At 36.5% G+C, this 20,706-nt stretch overlaps 1 protein-coding gene across 3 annotated transcripts in view; it reads left to right on the top strand.

The window, feature by feature from the left end:
• Dlg5 (MAGUK family member discs large 5) overlaps window positions 1–20,706 on the top strand; it is a 29,600-nt gene continuing 8,894 nt past the window's right edge. The window contains exons 1-19 of one of the 3 annotated variants that reach the window (XM_088267782.1): window positions 1–96; window positions 506–559; window positions 5,669–5,985; window positions 6,636–6,751; window positions 7,526–7,693; window positions 8,356–8,473; window positions 9,266–9,507; window positions 10,438–10,665; window positions 12,151–12,251; window positions 12,964–13,103; window positions 13,195–13,290; window positions 14,047–14,259; window positions 15,081–15,244; window positions 15,822–16,021; window positions 17,382–17,461; window positions 18,032–18,174; window positions 19,135–19,379; window positions 19,968–20,041; window positions 20,206–20,278. In XM_088267782.1, the coding sequence (XP_088123908.1) occupies window positions 517–559; window positions 5,669–5,985; window positions 6,636–6,751; window positions 7,526–7,693; window positions 8,356–8,473; window positions 9,266–9,507; window positions 10,438–10,665; window positions 12,151–12,251; window positions 12,964–13,103; window positions 13,195–13,290; window positions 14,047–14,259; window positions 15,081–15,244; window positions 15,822–16,021; window positions 17,382–17,461; window positions 18,032–18,174; window positions 19,135–19,379; window positions 19,968–20,041; window positions 20,206–20,278 (2,761 nt within the window). In that variant the 5' untranslated portion in view covers window positions 1–96; window positions 506–516. Of the gene's footprint in view, window positions 176–505; window positions 560–5,668; window positions 5,986–6,635; window positions 6,752–7,525; window positions 7,694–8,355; window positions 8,474–9,265; window positions 9,508–10,437; window positions 10,666–12,150; window positions 12,252–12,963; window positions 13,104–13,194; window positions 13,291–14,046; window positions 14,260–15,080; window positions 15,245–15,821; window positions 16,022–17,381; window positions 17,462–18,031; window positions 18,175–19,134; window positions 19,380–19,967; window positions 20,042–20,205; window positions 20,279–20,706 lie in introns of all 3 variants that reach the window. The other 2 variants (XM_088267705.1, XM_088267867.1) reach the window with 2 other exon arrangements.

The raw sequence follows: 20,706 nt of genomic DNA on the forward strand, positions 1-20,706 counted from the left end.
AGCAACGACTGCTATCATTGTTGACTACGTTTGCGACTACGTTCGTAGTGGTTAGTGGTGCTAAAATGGCGAATTGTCATAAATCTGTCCTAACAGGTGCGATATGATTAATATTTGGTGTTATGAATTTTGGTGAGCATATTGAGCTATATGTGACTTCGTAAACTAACAATAAGTACGTTTGACTGATTTGAAAAGTTGTTCCGTTATTTATTAATTATAAAATTAAAAAGTGTGATCAGCTGATATTGTTCTATTTTTTTTCTTTTCTTTAGAAAATACTGATCTATTTGCAATTTAATGTTAGGTGATTGTTCATTTTAAGTGTTAAAATCTACGTCTTTGTGCTGACAGCGGATTGTTTAAACTTCCGCTTTCTATTTTGCTCATTCAGACACATCATCAACCTTCACCAGTGTTCTTTTACCATTTTTTATTTGTAATACTTTTGTCGAACTGTCATTCTGGTCATTCTCGGCGAGTAACGTGAATGTTTTGGTTTTAGGATGGTAGACAATGGCTTCCGGCGCTTCATCCTTGGACAGTAATGAAAGTGGTGGTGAGATATATTTTGATTTCAATTATATTATTATTATTCACAATATCTACTCTTAGTTACACTCAGGGCTGACAGTTCCCTACTTGTAAGTAACTTAACTTATTAGTGATTACTACATGAAACTAATGACGAAACACAATAATTGCTACGAACACTAAAATATTTAGAAATTTAGAGTGAAGCATATTAAATATTTGTTATTATTGTTCAAAGAAAATTGTAACATGCACCAAAGCTGGTACTATACAGATTTACCAAGCATCAAATAGTCATTGTATTTATTTACCAAGTTATGAGTGGTATAAACCAAATATCTTTCTTTCAATTTAAATGTATTTTATTTGGTTACGGGAGCCCCCGAAACTATAGTCTAACTTTATCATTCAACTGGATAAAAGGATATTTTTATTCAAAATTATTTAGACCATAAATTCCAGTGGGCCCTGGAGAGATCTTCTACAGAGTACTAGAGGCCCCAGGAGACAGAAGAAAGGGCTGGGAAGTGGGCAATATATTTTTATTGATTCTCCTCTCTATCAGGGGACATTCTGACTATTTTCTAACCCTCAACCTGTCATTTAGACATATTGCTCACTCCTTTCGACAACGTCATAATATATTAAAAAAAAACTAATTTTTCAGGAGATCATTTTTAAAGTTTAAAAATATAATAAAATGTATGTATTAATTTTAAATCAAACACAGATTTTTTGAGTCTACTAAGTTGTATTTTATTAACAAAAACACATAAAAAATATTATATTGTGACAATTGTTTCGCCTTGTTAGGGCATTATCAAACGAATGTTTGATAATGATAATGCCCTAACAAGGCGAAATTCGTTTGATAATGCCCTAGCAAGGCGAAACAATTGTCACAATATAATATTTTTTATGTGTTTTTGTTAATAAAATACAACTTAGTAGACTAAAAAAATCTGTGTTTGATTTAAAATTAATACATAAATTAAAATGGAGTTCTACAAATTAAACGCCAAATCAATAAATAATAAAATGTATTGAAAATAAATATCAAGCCACTTATTGAACTTTTTATTGTGCAACAGATCTTTTTAGGTAAAACCTGACTTTTTTTTCTTCATTTGAAAAATATTCATTATATTAAAAAAAATACTTAAACAATACATTTTCTTCAAAATGCATTAAAACACTTTCTGCCCTGTAGCGGGTAAATATTAAGTTGTAAATATGCCGCTTTTGCTAGGATATAGTACATTTTCTGGGCATTTCGAAAACACGCACAACTGAAAATTGTCGATTTTTGATAAATGACGTTGTTGAAAGGAGTGAGCGATATGTCAATATTACAAACCATAAGTAAGGTTTTAAAATTGAGGTTTGAGTCTTATATACTGATTGCTATAAGCTGTGGTTGCCTTCAGTGCCCATAGTATGAGCACCATGGTGATTGTGTCAACTGATTTGTACAATAATGTAAGTCATTGCAACATAAAAATGTACCATATAAGATATATATCCTGACTCAAAAACTTGAGAGAGTGGTTCAACCAGCATAAAGTTGATGTTCAGAGCGGCTACAGACAAATTAAAAATTGCCATTCATCGTGCAGCAGCACAATAGTAAGAAGACTGATATATCTATATGCTAATTTGAAATTTGTCCACCTCCGTAGTGTAATGTTCAGCGGGCTCCGCTACTGTTCTGGAGGTCCTGGGTTCGATTGCCAGGGGGTGGGGGTCAAATAAATATAAGTGATCTTTTCACTCTAATATTTATTCAATATTACCCTGGACTGGTACCTGAAGCAGAGCGCTGATCACCTTTCCTTCATATGTTAATGATCAAGATAACACTGCGTTTATATGATGCAGTGCCCTATGCACCATTGGGGATTTGAAAGTTACAATCAAAGTTATAAACAACATTTTTAATGATATAATGCAGCCTTGTGTCTTATCTGAATTTTTGAGCTATGTTTGCTAAAATTCATACTAAAATAAATCCATAAAAAGTAATCCCAACGACATACATGTTCTTTAGAGTCACTTGTTAGTCTTGGAATTTTTTGTGATGAAAACAAATGAATGGGAGTATTATACAACATGTCAGGATAGTCAACTCACAAGAATTCTTGGGTTTGTTTACACTTTTATATCTTGGTATTTAGATATTCTGCCTCTGTAGTGTAATGGTCAACATGCTCGGCTACCGTACTGGAGGTCTCAGGTTTTCGATTCCCAGGGGGGGTCCCAATAAATAAACGTGATTTTTTCACTCTAATATTTATTCAATATTACCCTGGACTGGTACCTGAAGCGGAGGGCTGATCACCTTTCCTTCATGTGTTAACGATCAATTATTGCGATTTTAATCCAGGATTCGGACCTCACATACTATAAAACAGTTTCTGCTCAATAAAAAGCTTCTTTTCATCTCACTAATAGATGTCTCTAGTGAAGTTCTAGTGATTCAAGAACAAGGTTTCAAAATTGGTTCATATCTAAAGAACTTCCAAGAATTTGAGTAGTGTGGTTGTCAATAATGGGTAGAATTGGTGAATGTTACACGTGTGTAAAGTGATCACTTAAACCAGCCTATGACGGTCGTCAGCCCCGTAAATGCCCAGACTTCCATATTCTTCTTCGTCTTTGATGAGATGTCAAAAAATAACATGAAAATAACTCCTGTAATTGGATATAATCCAGATTTTGTGAACAAGTATTTGGACACACTCAAAATATTGTAATGATTAACTTGGACAGACTGAACGACAAATGAGGAAATACTGACTTTGGTCGTGCGAAGGAATGTCGAGTACCTGGGACACATAATGGGAGGTGACCGGTAGCAACGTCTCCAGGAATTAGTGAAAGCCGAAAAAAAAGGAAAAAGAGGAATAGGTAGAACGAGAAAATCCTGGCTCTTGCAATATAAGATAGCAGATCGCGATTTAACGAGTTGACAATTTCTTTGCCCTGGTAATGGGCTGTTCAATATATACTAGCATGTCCACCAACCTTCAGTAATTGAAGAGATGATGAAGAAACTTATTAGACTGTTTTTTTTTTGTTTGATCGTCAACCATGTTTAACACACTATGGACGGGAAAGGTATTTCTACCCTTTCGTCGATTGATGCTTAAGGACGGAAAGGGTATTTTTACCTTCTGCGCCGGCCTCATTTCAAAGTCAGAAATGAAAGAATTACATTATTAACGTTTTTATATGAATATTATGTACTTATCTCTTTGTTAAGGTCTTAACTACATGTACATAATTATCAAATACTGTCGCCAGCGGTCCACAGGCGTAAAAATCACGTCCTTAGTGTGTTAATGTACTTAATACTGTTTTTAATTAATGTTTTACTTAGTAAATACCACTATTTCTTAAAATCTACTGTGACACGTGTTTCGATGCATTCCACATCATTTGTGGTGTCATCGAAACACGTGTCACAGTAGATTTTAAGAAATAGTGGTATTTACTAAGTAAAACATTGATTAAAAATGGATAGATTTTACCACAAAGTGACTGCCGAATCAATTAATGAAATTACTTAATACTGTGTTTGGAAAACTTGATGTGCAAACAGCTACCAATGAAATTTTGTTAAAATTTAGGCCACATCTAGTATTTTATATAGATGGCACTGCTTTATTCCTTGGATATAACAAATTGATGATGAATACAATAATATCATCTGTTTACAACCACTGTCGTAAAAAATATTGGAAACAAAATTATATGAAAAAGATATAGGTATTTTGGTTAAGTTAATATTATCGCAATACTTATTTTTTTTGTATAATCAATCAAGTAGATAAGTAATTATATTGGGTATTTAAGTAATTTAAGGTGAGGTGCAGTCGATAGTATACAGAGTGAATGTAAACAGTCATACGCACACATGGAAAGCTCCATGTTTGAAACACTTGTGTCAACAATGCATAACATTATGAGTACTTGCGGAGTAAGTCAGTCTTGCGTGCTATTGTTATTTCTTAATCCAGTCTGCACTGGCGTATGTAGGTCTGTATCTATATACTGGAATCTTAACTTACTGAACGTGCTCCACATTTCCTGATACCGCAATTAAAATAAGAGAAAGTTTACCTTACGTCTTCAATATCTGACCATCACTAATAAATTTCACGGTTGCTGATTTTGTTGCTGTTTTAATCTTGCATAATGTAGTATGAGGTGTATTTCTGCAGTTTCCAATTAAATAATTATGCTTACTTACGCCTAGATTTTTGCAATTTTAAATACATAAAGAAAACATGTACTCATTTGTCGTTTATAGTAAATTCAACATTTTTAAAATTATTATTATGCTCTTCTTTTTTTCTTCTTCACATAGTGCATAGTTCACTGTACATATTTATTAATTTGGTATGAAATAAATTTTTTGTTAATCTAAGTGTGATTAGCATATTATTTGATATTGAAATAATAAAAAAAATGGCTGTGGAAGACCGAGGAAAACTTGGCATGATCAAGTATTTCAAATACTTGAAAAGTGGTCAGGTCAGGAGTCGGTATAATCGGCGGGTATGTATGAGGAGACGCATGAATGTGGAAGGGGCGAAGATTGCTTGCAAATACAGAGTGGTGTGGGATTCGATTCTCTCTGTATGCAGGAGTAGGCTCCTGTGGGAAAGCGATGTGATGGTTAGTTAGAAATAATAAATAAAACCTTTATTTTATTTATTAACAAAAACTAAATTAAGAAGGAATTCCGGTGCAGCAAAATATTTTAGAATTTTCGTAATATGTACATATGCATGTAATTTCATACTGGGGTTAGGCCCCATTAGAGCGATGCGCTGCGTTGCGTTGTCGCAGCGTCAACCATATAACTTTTACGCCTTCTTAATTCCATTCCTAAATCCAATAATCTGGAGTTTTTGAGCACCAGGTTATAATCACCTTGCGATTACATGATTAATAATCAAATTAACACCGCGTTGACCCTATGCGATGGACGCCGCCACGACGCAATGCAGCGCATCACACTAATGGGGCCTCACCTTACAAGTATTTTTTTTCGGTGATTTAAAAATTTAATCATATATAAGTTTGACTGTATTGTATTATAAAGTGCGTTAAAATTTTGTGATTGCAGTGAACATTTCACACTCCTTCATACCGTCCGGAGATCGTCCAACGGTGACCCTGCCAACAATACCTTTGCCCATTGATTTCGAGAGTTTAGCGCAGAGCTCCAGCTATGATAAACAAACCAGCTACAGGGTGGTCAAGCAGCCGACGTACGAAGGCATGAATCCCTCGTACGACTCCCTGGGCCAGTCCAAGTACGAGGGCGCGCAGAAGCAGAACAGCGAGGGCTTCAAGCAGCAGTATGACAAGGCCGTGCACGAGCTCAACACGCTACGGCGGCAGCACTCTGAGACCAGCCGGCGCTGCGAGCACGCCATGAAGGTTACCCGCTTTTATTTGACCTAATCATATCTTCTTCCTGGCTACATCCCAACTTATCTTCTTTGTAGACTGCCAGGGTCAGCTCTCCCTGTCCTCATGTTGTAGGTCCTTCTGTCATGGACATCGTCACCTAGGCCATGTCTTCGAACCATGTTCTCTCTTTGCAGCATCCATGAATTTTTCGGTCTTCCTCTAGATATCTTTCGAGAAAGGTTTGCTATTGCCTGGCTTGTGACATGCTCGGGTTCTCTGCGTCCTATATGCCCATACCATCTCAATGGTCTTTCCTCTACCTTCCTATTTATGTCTGGTACGTCCAGGCTTCCACTAATGCGTGAACTGTTTATTTTGTCTAAGGGACACTCCCGCTGACCATCTAAGCATTCGCATTTCAGCGGATTCTAGTTACTATACATATAGTCAGCGGTGCTATACATCGTCCAGCATTCGGAGCCATATAGAAGTGTGAGTCTGACAATTGATTGGTAGACTCACACTGATATTCTGTGTGATAAATCTGCTGCGCATGCCCTATCCTTATGTATAATTGGTCCTGTGTATTTTTAAAGGAGACATAATTTTATTTGACCTAATCCTATCATTGCATTTTGTCTGGAGCTGGTTTGTTAACTGAGTTTGAACATTTCTAGGAGTTGGAGTACTTCAGAGCGCAGCATAGAGTGGCTATGAGTCAGTTGGAAGTTTCCGCTCAAGAATCCAACACTTTTCGTGGAAAATACGGAGAGCTTTTGAATGAAAGTCAAAGGTAATTCTTATTTTGACCTATTTCACTAAGAAAAAACAATTTAGTATGCTCTGAGAGCATTAATCAAATTAGCTTTTTTTGCAAGGGTGCTTATTTTTAAACAGTTCTTGGCCAATTTTCAATGATAAGTATCAATATTGCCAAGTTTGATTTAATTTTTTTTTTATGTTTGACCTGTTGAGTTTGTTTGAAATGGTTTTCAATTTGTTTAATTCTTCCTAGCCTAATTCTTATTAACACATTGAGGACGGGAAAAATATTTCTACCCGTTTGGTCGATAGATACTTAAGGATGGAAATAGTATTTTTGCCTTCTGCGTCTACCTCATTTCAAAGTCAGAAAAGAAGGATTATTTAACATTTTTATATGAATATTATGTACCAATCTTTTTGTTAAAGTCTAAATTATATGTGCACAGTTATCAAATATTGTCGCCAACGGTCTGCAAGCGGAGCATTTCGTCGTAACGTAACACGTTACGATGCGAGCATTCAGGCAGTCAGTACACCGAGCCGAGCGCTCCATCCATAGTGTCGGATGCTCGGTGATGCTCGCCGCAGGCGATGTTACGACGTTATGTTACGACGAAATGCTCCGGTCAGTTTCCACCTTAAAAAGCACTCATCCGAAATGTGATAATTAATATAACATTAGCACTGAGTGTTGTTTAAATTAAAAAAAAAATAATCCCTCTCTAAATCTGTGTATGTTTCTAAGTAGGTACTAAGTATGCTGTAATTTTATAATAATTATTAATTTGATTAATTTTGAAAGGTTGGAGAGAGAGGTGCAGCGTCTGAAGCAGGATGGGGGCGGCGGGGGGAGCGCCGGGGAGGGGGCGGCCGAGGGTAGTGGCGGGGTGGGGGGGTCGGATGCAGCTCTCATGCACACTTTACACGAATATGACGCTCTGAAAAAGGAATACGAATGTCTCAGAAAGAGGTGATGCCCTTAAACTTTACTCTCATTGTTTGGTTACACCCGTTTCCGATTTATTTTAAATAAAAACAATGCAATTTCAAGCAGGCTGAATTCAAAACCAAATACATACGTTTATAGATGCAAAAGGTTGCTTTAAGGCCAAGTATTTGTTGAATCGCAACTTTATTTCCTCTAAATCCAGGTAACATTTTACGTAAATGATATTTTTCTTTAAACTTCATTATTGCATTGAAAAAATTAGTTTTTCTTCTAAATAATTATAATATGGTTTTGAAAAGAAAAGATTTCTTAAAAAAAATATTTAAAAAAATATCCAATTTACATTTAAAAAAAATTGAGCGTGACCACACGACCAGCCCTAAGCGTGACTGATTGCATTCTGATCAAGTTTGAGATCTAAGCCCTAAGGAATATTTACTTACATAAAATGGACAGTGTTTTTCACCCTCTATTGTGAAGTGGTTAGCGCTTTTGGCTACATTGCTCGAGGTCCTGGGTTCGATTCCCAGGAGTTTCAAAATAAAAAAAGTGTTTCTTCAGTGTAATATTTATTTGATATTACTCTGGACTGGATATAAAGTGTGGGATTGATCACCTTCCTTGCCTTCATGCAATTAAATGAATTTTAGTAATTTATGTAATTTTTTAAATTTTTATTGCAGGTTTGATGAGGTGATATCTACCCATAGTGTTACTGCAGAACAGTTTCAAGAGTGTCAGGAGGAAAATGTTCGGTTAAAATCGCAAGCCCATGAACTGACCCAAGAAAGGAACTCCGCGGTAATTAATATTTGTTGTAATTTTTTTTTAGTTAGCGTTGAAGATAACACTGCGTTTATATGATGCAGTGCTCTATGCACCATCGGGTGCGGATGAGCGTTTGAAGAAGAAGAAAGAGTCATTGATCGATGCCCAAGCAATTATATAAACAGGACCATAGATGCAAAATATATTCTGTTACGATAACTTAATTTTGAAACTTCGGCACAGAATGGTCAGGTGCTATCTTTGGTCAGTACTTTTGTACGGAGTTGAATAGTAGATCCTCACGATCAGCATTATGAACCGGTTGGAGACATTCGAAGTGTAGTTGCATCGTAGAATGCTACTATACCATGGACCGATATGGTCAGCAATGCAAATGTGCTTAAAGAGCAAGAGTGGAAAGACAATTGCTGACTCATATCAATGTCCGGAAGGTGTCCTATCTGGGGCATGTGCTTAGAGGAGAAAAGTACGAGCTATTATACCTAATCATAATAGGCAAAATAGAAGGTCGACGAAGTGTGGGCAGAAGACACATCTCCTGGCTCCAGAATAAATGAGATTAGACGGGGATCAGAACTGTTGAAGCGCTGTTTAGAGTTGCCCAAGACGAAGACAATTACTCTCAAACGAAAGTTGACATTGTGGTAGCTCAGATGAGAGGTATATAAATACAGATTAGAGTGTGCTTATGGCCAGTATTGGACTGTTTTAACAGTTGTAAACATGAGTTACAAAAGTTTGACATCCAGATTTGATTTTGGATTAGATGTGTTAGTTTGACATCTGGATTTGCTTCTGCTATAGATACGGGAGCGCAACGGGCTCAAGCAGCAGTGCACGGCCGCCATCCGGCAGTGGGACATCGCCCTGCGCGAGAGGAACAACTACAGCGACACTCTGGACAAGGTGAAGTCGCAACATGAGGAGGCCGTGCGGGAGATGAACCAGGCCATGAGCGTGCGCGTCAAGGCCACCAAGGACATCAAGCGCCTCACTGAGGAGAGGAATGCCGCCATGCACGAATATTCTCTTATCATGAGTGAAAGGTAACAATTTGTAGCCTAACAGCGGAAGCTAAACTGACAGTGCACAATGGAGTAAATAATTACGGTAATCGGTTCATTTTCATCCTGGTTTAACATCTCTAAAGGTGTTAAACAGGGATGTGTAATGTCGCCGTGGTTGTTTGATCTGTACATGGATAATTCCATGAATGAACTGAAAGGTTTAAGGCCAACTATTGTTAAGTCGCAACTTTATTTTCTCTATATCCTGGTAACATTTTACGTAAACTATTTTTTTTTTAAAACGTTGTTTTTCGCATTGAAAAAATAAGTTTTTCTTCAGAAAAATTATGTGATTTTGAGAAAAAAAGAGTTATTGAAAAGTAAGGAGTAAAAATTTTTTTTTGTTTTTTCCACACATAATCTTAAAAACACAAAATATCCTATTTACATTTAAAAAAAAATTGAGCGTGAGCAGACGACCAGCCCTGAGCGTGGCTAAACGCATTCTGATTTGAATGCTTGAGATCTAAGCCTTAAATGTTGGAGCTAGATTGAATAATTTGACTGTCTGTTGCTTTTTGTTTGCTGACGATGCTGTTCTTCTTGCTGATAGCAGAGAAGACCTACAGGCGTTGGTGACAAAGTTGTATAATGTGTGCAAGGAAAGTGATTTGTTGATGAATGTTGGCAAATCCAAAATTATGGTTTTTGAATGAGATGAATGTAGATCTGAGTGTGAAATTTTTAATTAAAAAAAATATATATATATATAATGGCGTTGCATATAGAATATATTGCTTTTGCCAATGTCAGGTTAATTAAAAATATGATGACTTATTATTTTGAACTATAAATGAATTCTGTTCAATCAAAAAAAAAAAAACTAATAGTTTGTAGATAATTGGGTTCCTGATTGCCAGGATGAGATGGATATCTATAGGGAGGGTAATTGAAGTATTGCGTTTACAGGGACACGGTTCATAAGGAGATGGAGAGGCTGTCGGACGACCTGTCGCGGGCCACGGCGCGCGCGGGCGCGGCAGAGGGCGAGCTGGCGGCCTCCCAGCGCGAGCGGCGCGCGCTGGAGCTGCAGGCCGAGTCGCTGCGGCGCGAGATCGCCTCCGCGCTGCTGGACCGCGACCGCGCGCTGCGCGAGTGCTCCGACCTCACGCGCAATCCCGCCCAGACCAAGGCTAGGTGAGGCACCACATCCTGTTCTCTTTATTGTGTGCCACTGACCTAGCGGTACATGATCCGCCTAATCTTTTTTCCATTTGAATCCAGATTATAATCCAGGATTATTATTATTAGTAATTTAGATTTATTAGTATGTGAGGTCTGATCTCACATACTAATAAAAAAAATTTCTGCTCAATAATAAAATATATATATACTAATAAAAAGAGTTTCTGCTTTTCATCTCACCAATAGATATTATTTTTTAAGATAAAGAAGAATATGGAAGTCTGGACATTTACGGGGCTGACGACCGTCATAGGCTGGTTTAAGTGATCACTTTACGCATGTGTAACATTCACCAATTCTACCCATTATTGACAACCACAGTACATAATAATTTATTTACAACATAAAAATGTTGTAAAAAAATTATCAGGTCAAATTATAAGCTTAAATAATAAAAATGAAAATGGTATTTTCTGGCGTTTCTCATTTGTGTGATTGTAATCCAGGATATACTTCACATACTAATATAAGAGTTTCTGCTCAATAAAAAGCTTCTTTTCATCTCACCAATAGATGTCTCTAGTGAAGTTCTAGTGATTCAAAAACAATGTTTCAAAATTGGTTCATATATATAGAACTTCCAAGAATTTGAGTAGTGTGATTGTCAATAATGGGTAGAATTGGTGAATGTTACGTGTGTAAAGTGATCACTTAAACCAGCCTATGACGGTCGTCAGCCCCGTAAATGCCCAGACTTACATATTCCTCCATATTCTTTGATGAGATGTCAAAAAATAATATGAATATATCATTATTATTATTTTTTAAAAGAAATATAAATGCAACTGTAAATAATAAAACTCCCATAAAATAAAATAAAAACTCTTAGGGGATAGTCGATGCCTGGGGAGACCTGACATGGGACATGAAGAATGAGAATAAGCTGCTGAACGGAAATGTGTATAAATTTTTTGGCCCATTAGAAGGCATAATATTACACTCTTCCGCGGGTCGAAATATTATTTATCTCCCTCAATCTGAAGGACGGGGGAGAGGGGTGTAGATATATGTAATTTCATGACATTAAGTCATATGTTATACATAATACACTTTATTGTTAAATTTTATTTTTATATTCAGCCATTAAAAAGCGAGATAAGCTATCTCGCTATCAATATATTGATATAATTTCTTATAATGCGATTGGCCATTTTTCCTGATAAGAATGTTTAGCACTTCCAGTTTTCGTTTGTTTTTGTAAAATTGCAGTTGTTCTTTTACGAGTGGAGATATTTTTGCGAGATTACTCTAGGAAGTTCTAGATATTTATATCGATTATCAAGTTTTGCAATGGCTCTCCTGTGCGGCGAAATGAAATGTATACGTGATCAAATAGAATTACTGATGTATGTGTCTTTTTGTGAACTTTTATCTTTCATCCGATGCTAGATGCAATCACAATACGTGATATTATATGGATTTTGTTTGGTTTGTCAGATTGGACAATTCGGCTTATCATCACGGAGGCAGCTCAGGGTCTGGGAAAGACGGCAGCAATACCGGACAGGGCGCAGATGCGTCCATGGACAAATTGCAAGGTATGTTTTTGTAATTCTAATCTCTGAACCTTTTAGTCCGGATGGTTTTAGTATAGGTGATCTTGGTGCACCGCCATTAATAAAAACCTAATATGTATAGATATATATTTTTTTATAAATATATTCAAAGGATATTCTGATGTTTTACCAAATATGTATGTACAATGTCCCAATGTCCCTCGTTTGTACCGATTTGTTCACTCAGTTAAACAGAACTGAAACATTAAAACGTCAGGGTTGTCACATCTTATTACAGGAAATATATAAACATATATAAAACTACTAAATACAAACAGAACATGCTTTATAAATATATATAAACTACAAACAACTTCTTTGCAAAATTCACTATATTAATAGCTTATAATACATGGGCAGTAACTAATATACCATAAAATTACTTTGAAAGTTTAAATTATAATTTTTTTTCTTTATTTATTTAAAAAAATATATTTTATATATTATATTAATACAAAAAAAAAGATCCTACAAAGGCATGGCCTGTGTGTGGGTATACATTTAATTTTAGGTTATAATAAAGGGCACTGGAAAGAATACAATGGATATCAGAAATATAAATAGATTAAAAGTGCCAATATAAACTCTTAAACAGAAAACAAATCTTTCTATCACCTCTTCCCAAATTTTCCCGCTTATTTATATGCTTTTCGTTGTCTACGCTTAATATATTCCCTTTCCCAATTTTTTGCAGGACTTGTAGGCATGGTGTTGAACCCGCGGCACAAGGAACGGGTGGACAATTTGGAAACAGCCAATCAGGAACTCGACAGGTTACGGAAGAGTCTCGACAAGCTGCAAAGTGAACTGACAGAGGCACATCAAGAAGCTGAGGTATGTCCTTTGAGCGCAGTCCATTTATTTAGTGTTTTTTCGTTGTTATTGTTCTGGACTTTTCCAAGTAACTTTATTTTTATTTTTACAGGTTTCAAAGAGAAGAAGGGATTGGGCATTTTCAGAAAGAGATAAAATTGTTTTGGAAAGAGAAAGTATTAGAACTCTATGTGATAGATTAAGGAAGGTAAGAAATATATGATTTTTTTATTTTTATAGATTGTATAAAATATGTTTTGTGATACAATTATTATAGTTGGTGAGATTAGAAAATCGTATTGACCGTTTCTTGGCAAAATATCATTAATGTCAATTGAGTAAAGTATGTTTTTTTTTGTAAATCTGCTCAAAACAAATATATGAATGATCTGGAAAAAAAACATACTTTGGAGTTCCAAGGACACTCCAAGGATCACTCCAGAATGTGATGTTTTTCCAAATCATGCATTCATTTATTTTGAGTAAATTTAGTGGAACAAAGTGGTTCTAACCTTTCCCTTACGGTGCGAAAAACTTCACCGTGCAACCATTTTGTACGCCATATGAAAATGTGATTTTAAAACGGGAAAAATGTGAATATTCCTAAATGTTGCTTTTATTGACCATACTTGAAATTGAAATGTAACAATTTTGTAATGTTTTAAACAATTTTGTCATCAAATGAATAACTTTATATTATAAAACTTTTATGTAATACGTAATTGTATTACGGAGGAATGTCAAAATTCTGAGCCCGTATCTTTTATATTTTATATTGATATTCTCGTTATTAGAGTTGAATTATAGTAAATACATATCACCGGGAAGGAAAGGTTAATCTACTAACTGGGATTAATGATGATTTTCCAAGAATGTTTTCCATTTACCTTGATATATTTTTATAATCTATAAATCTCTATATGTAGTTGACAAGAGTTCTGTACGTAATTTGTACGTGTTTCAGGAACGTGATCGTGCTGTTAGTGATTTGGCAGAAGCGTTGCGAGATTCCGATGATATTAAGAAACAACGAAATGAGGCATCCAAGGAGCTCAAAGAACTGAAAGAAAAGTTTGAGTCGGAACTAGAAAAAGATGGGTCCAATTCCTGCCGCGTCCATCACTCTCCTATGACTCACAACAATTCGAGAGATTCCGCCATTGATGCTGATTTACAGGCATGAACAAATCATTTCTCTTATGCTATATTTCCCAAACGATGTGTGATACATGTTCCAATAGTAAAATAAGGAAGGGATGTAAAGCTGAGATAAGCATTATCAATAAAATTAAGAAAGGTGTGTTGAGATGGTTTGGACATGTGGAACGCATGAGTGAGGAAACAACGCTAAAACAAATTTATGAGGCGAATGTGTTTGGAAAAAAGAGCAGAGGAAGACCGAGAAAAACTTGGCACGATCAGGTATACCAAATACTTGAAAGTGGTCAGGTTAGGGAGTCAAAATAATCGGCGGGTATGTTTATACATGGAGATGCATGAACGTGGAAGAGGCGAAGAATGTTTGCAAAGACAGAGTGGTGTGGCGTTCTATTGTCTCTGCTTATCCCTGCAGAGAAGGCGCAGCAAATCTTGGTCACAACTACCGTCAAGAAAAGGCGATTCAGTTGGCTAGGCCATCTACTCCGCATGCCTCCCGAGAGCCGTAATAATGCTTGCCTCTTATAAGGCATCAGGTTCGTGCCGCCCAGGACAACCACTGCTGATAATTCGTTGGCAGTTCTTGTCTGAACTTCGGGTCGCGGACCTGACTTGGGTGGATGCAATGGAGCTGGCGGCTGACAGAAAAGCCTAGAGACAGTATGTGGACTCCACATGCTCCACATATGGGCAGATAGGGTTTTAATAAATTGATAATAAAATATTTCCCAAACTTTGTGCTTTACTACATGTTTTAATGTTTTATCAGTGTATTATTTGGTCAAATAGATTTTTTTAAATGGTTCTTATAATATATTTGTCTTGTGTAAAACATTATAGGATTGGGAATCGGAAATAATTGAAGTGGACTTGTCAGGGCTGCCAACAGACGGAGACTTGGGATTTGAACTTGTAGGTGGCCGCGATGATCCATATTATCCTAACGACTACGGGATCTATGTTACCTCGGTCCAGAAGGGTTCAGCCGCTGACGGGAAACTAAAGTAAGTGAAAATATACAATACAGTAATTTAAGTATAATTGAGATGGTGTTAATATATATGAGTTAATGTCTTACTCTCTGAATGCATTTAATGTTTAAATGAATATGAGGTAAAACCTCGTTAAATAAAAATTCTGTTTAGTATATAAATAAGCTTTAACACGTTGACTGTGCTGTCAACAGTACATTGACTGTCAACTGGATGTTAACTGTCAACTGTAGGTTGTATCACCACTAAGTATTGTTTGAATTAAAAAAAATTAATCGCTCTCTATATCTATGTATGCTTATTGGGGGTTAATGTTTTTAAATTGTATTTTAAAAACATTAACCCCCGATAAACATACATAGATATAATTGAGTGTACGTTATAGGGGGTTGATGTTTTTAAATTGTATTTTAATTTCAAATGATTCATTTCAGTCTTTCTCGGTTAAAATGTTAAAATGCAATTTTAAAAATTAACCACTTATAACATTCCCTCTGATAATGCGGTAGCTATCTCGACGTTACTGGCGGTTTTGCTGTAATATGTTCCGCTGATAAGTACTGTAAGATGATGTGGTGTTGCGTTGCAGGCCATGGGACTGCGTGGTGGAGGTGGTGGGGCACGGCGCTGCGGGCGGGGGGGGCAGCGGCGCGGCCCTGCAGCAGGCGCTGCGCGAGGCGAGCCGCCCGCGCCTGCTGGTGCGGCGGCGGCGCCCGCGCTCGCGCTGCTTGCACACGGCGCAGCTCAATCGCGCCAACGTGGCTGACCACGGCCTGCTGCTGCACCAAGGCAAGTCACCCACCACTGATTACTTAATTACTCACTACCCAATTACTCACCACTCAATTACTTATCAGTCATTTACTTACCAGTCAATTACTTACCAGTCAATTACTTACCAGTCAATTACTTACCAGTCAATTACTTACCAGTCAATTACTTCTCCATGTTAGCACATAACCAGCCACCGAGATTTTAGTCTACCGGTTACCGCCTCCGTAGTGTAATGGTCACAACGCTCAGCTACCATACTGGTTTGTCCCGGGTTCGATTGCCATAGGGGGGGGGGCGGTCAGATAAACAAATTTAAGTGATTTTTTCACTCTAATATTCACTTCAATATTACCTTGGACTGGTAACTGTAATGGAGGGCTGATCACCTTTCCATCATGTGTTAATCGTTAGATTAAGATAACACTGCGTTTATGTGATGAAGTGGCCTATGCGCCATCAGGTGCGGACGAGGATTTGAAGAAGAATGAAGAAGGTTTCAATATGTACCTGTCTTTTCATTAGTACAATCACTCCAGTCTTCTTCGGGTAGGTCTACAGCAACAAATGACACCTCCTTCGCCATTCTGATTTATTATGCGAAACCCTCTTCAGCTCCTCATACGTTAAACAGCCCATGTCCTCGTCGTATAAGTCGCAAAGATGTTTGCGAGGGCGTCCTCTGGCTTTTGTTCTCTCGATCGTTCCCTCTATTATCAGGTACAGGAAACCCTCCTGTCTCAACGTGTGACCGATCCATTTGGCGCGTCTCTTCGAGATAGATACTACACCAGTATGGAAACAATACTATACGTATCACACTACACTATCATGCAAACAATACTACACATATTATTCTTCATCAGAATGCAAACAATACTACACGTATTACGCTACACTATCATGCAAACAATACTACACATATTATACTTCATCAGAATGCAAACAATACTACACGTTTTACACTGCACTAGAATGCAAATGGTACTACACGTATTACGCTACACCATTATGCGAACAATACTAAACGTATTAACTGGACCAGAATGCAAACAATACTACACTTATTACACTACACCAGCATGCAAACAATACTAAACGGTGACGTTTAGCAATGTATGCATGCTGATGTAGTGATTGTCCTGACTAAGAGACGAAACCTTGAAACCGATGAAACCATTCATCACGAAAATTGCTTAAATCACTGCTTTTATAGCTGATGATGTTTTTAACAAAAACGAAGATGCAATGTGAAGTTTATACAACAAGGTACTTCATTGTAGTGCATCAATGCCCTATCAAATAAAATAAATTAATATAACGCTTGTTTATAATTTGTTCAAATTAATAATGTTTTTAATGTGGTCTTTTTTTACAGGCATTTACATTAGTAAAATAGCACCTGGTAGCCTAGCAGCTAAGGAGGGCAACCTGGCTATTGGGGACAGAGTCTTGAGTGTTAGTATTTATACCTATTTTATTTATAATAATTGATAATACCTATATAAGATATAAAATTTTGATTAGAAACAAAGCCAGAGAATGTTGAAGTGCTATGTCTAGTCTATGCTACTGTATGGCTCGGAGACTCTGAAAGTTCACACTATGAACCGGTTGGAAGCATTCGAGGTGTGGTTGTACAGGAGAATGCTTAGAGAATGGGAAAGTCAAAGTAATTAATTAAGAAAATGTATATCCTGGCTTAAAAATTTTGGTCCATTGTAGCAGGTCTGTTTTAATAGTGGAAAGTTGCTAACCTTTGGCTTGGAGCGGCATAATGAGAGATGAAGAAGAATTTATCTTAACACATTTCGGACAGGTATTTTTTACGCCTGCGGACAGCTGGTGACGGGATTTGATAATTATCTACATATAGTTAAGACCTTAAAAAAGAGATTGATTTATAATATTCATATGAAAACATTAGGTAATTCCTTATTTTCTGCCTTTGAAATGAGGCTGGCGCAGAAGGTAAAAATACCTTTCCCGTCCAAAGTGTGTTAATATCATTTGAATCTTGTTTTGCAGATCAACAACAAATCAATGGATGGCTTGAAAAGTTCCGTAGAAGCCATGATGATCCTAAATGATAGACACTTCGATACAGTAACCATTACTACTCTGAAGCACATATCACACAGTGGCTCGACCAACAGCGATCTCTCCAATAGGTACGCCATTAATTGATCACATCCAATATAATATATTTACTTTTATTCTAATTTTTTTTAAAATGAAGATATAAGAAAGGAATGAAAGGCTGAACAAGGGATAAGATTAAGAAGAGTTCTGTAAGGTGGTATGGACATGTATGGACATGTAGAGCGAATGGATAACGAGAGAATTACAAAGAAAGTATATGTGGCGAATGTGAGCAGGAGAACAAAATGAGGCTGCCGAAAAAGACTTGGCAAAATCCGGTGGTGTCAAAAGTCTGCGTAATCGGAGGGCATGTATGAATAGATGTATGGATGTAAAGAAAGCAAGGAGTGTATGTCAGGACAGAAGAAAATATAATCGACTTGTTTACTGCTTATTTCAAATCACTCTTATTGTGTAAATTTTGTAAACTTTGAAATGCTGAAGTTTTTTTTGTTGTTGACGTAGATCATCTAATAGAAGTAACTCAAATACCAACAATATCGCTGTCATTTTGAATGAAGTAGTTACTATGGTTATCATCTGAGTTCATTGCTCAGAATCCAGGCAGCTGTTAATGTATCACCATTTTAAAAGTTGAGTCGAATAACAGCTGCCGAAAACCAGCAACAGATGGCACCATTTACATAATGAGAATGCCTTCAAAATAAGGGATAGATGGCTCCATTTACGTGTGAAACAAGCTCTAAAGATGTCTTTATTTACGAGTGATACAAGCTCCATAGATGCCTTCATTTATGTGACACAAGATGGGTCAATTTACGTGTGACACAAGCTTTACAGGCGACTCCATTTAAGTGTGACACAAGCTCTATAGATGGCTCAATTTGTGTGACACAAGCCTTATAGATGGCACAAGCCTTATTTACCATGTAAATTTATTTTTTATGCACCGAAACGTTATTTGAGATTGAGTAGTGATTACAATATACCGTAATTTGAGATATTTTTAAATGAATGTGTACTTTTAGATTTTCTCCTATCAAAGACTCCTTCGGTATATCCCATCATACCAACAAGATGGTAAATAGCTGCTCCCAAACCGATGAGCCGTGGTGTCAGTATATAATGTCCGCCGGGGACCAGAAGGTTCCCACTTCGCATCCTTTCGAGATCCCCGTCACCGAGCTGGACCGGAGATACGTGTACAAGGTGGCCGCGGGCAGTCAGGGCAAATCCCACGAAAAGAGTCATTCTTCGTCAGGAAACGAGAAAGGTAATATTGCTGTTATTTTCACATTATATATTTCCCTAAATAATTCCGCCTCGATCAGCACACTCCATACTAGAAGTCCCGGGTTCGATTACCAGGGGGGGGGGTGGTCAAATAAATATGAGCTTTTTTTCACTGTAATATTTATTTCATATTACCCTGGACTGGTACCTGAAGCGGAGGGCTGATCACCTTTCCTTAATGTGTTAACAATCACCTCCTCTACCTCCTTCCCTAAACTCCCTTTTTCCTTTGCCTTCCTTAATATCATCAATTTGTATTTTATGTTTTATTTTTATTTTCTATCCTCTGATTTTAAAAAGTTAAATATGCTATCAAACATTTTGATCAATATCACTAGTCATCTATCAATAAGCCCGTCATTGTACTTATTTCTTTTCTGCACATGAAGTTTAAATAAATAAATGACACTGCGTTTGTATGATGCAGTGCCCTATGAACTGTCGGATGCAGATGAGGGTTGAAATCTAAATCTAAATCTTGGAATTGAATCGTGCTAAAATGTAATTTTTATTCTATTACATTTATTAACCTTGTTTTCTGGTGACACCTGTAATTATTATTTCACAGGAACGTGGGATATGATTCTTGGAAAAATAGAAGCAGTTACCGGAAGGAGCAAATCCAAAGATAAACAGAATAGGGTAGGTATCTGGATGATATTATTTTTATATTATTTCGTAATGAAAACATAACGGTGATATTTTATTTGAGACATTTTTAATTTAGTCTTTTATTGCATTTGCTTATATCGAGGATGTTGCATAAGCAATTTTTAATGTTAATTAATTTGTCACTTTTATTCCAGCAAAGTGTTATTCCAGAAAGTGATGCTATAGCAGAATTGGATTCTGTTATTGATACTTATCATGGGAAAAATAGTAAGTTTTTTCACCCAATATATATTGTTTTTGATTAAGATGTAATTTCACAATGTTTCATGCTGTAAGATATCATTTGATCTTACAATGTTTCTATTGAGATTGTAAGATATGACATATTCTTACAATGTTTCCACGTAACGTTGCACAATCTCACCCAATCTCACAATGTTTCTGAGTGGAGTTGCACAATGTCACTCAATCTCACTATGTTTCTGAGTGAAGTTGCACAATGTCACTCAATCTCACTATGTTTCTGAGTGAAATTGCAAGACTGTCACTACATCTCACAATGTTTTTATTTGTCTTGAAATTTAATTCCACTGCGAGTATTTTTACAGCTTTGTTTATTTTAATATTTTTTTATATTGTGATTTAGTTGTGTAAAAGTCCAGTGGTTTCCATTTCTGATCGTTCACATCTAATTA

Source organism: Brachycentrus maculatus, unplaced genomic scaffold (genome assembly GCF_059751285.1).
Source record: "Brachycentrus maculatus isolate JH-2025_06_01 unplaced genomic scaffold, ASM5975128v1 h1tg000003l, whole genome shotgun sequence".
Lineage (NCBI taxonomy): Eukaryota > Metazoa > Arthropoda > Insecta > Trichoptera > Brachycentridae > Brachycentrus > Brachycentrus maculatus.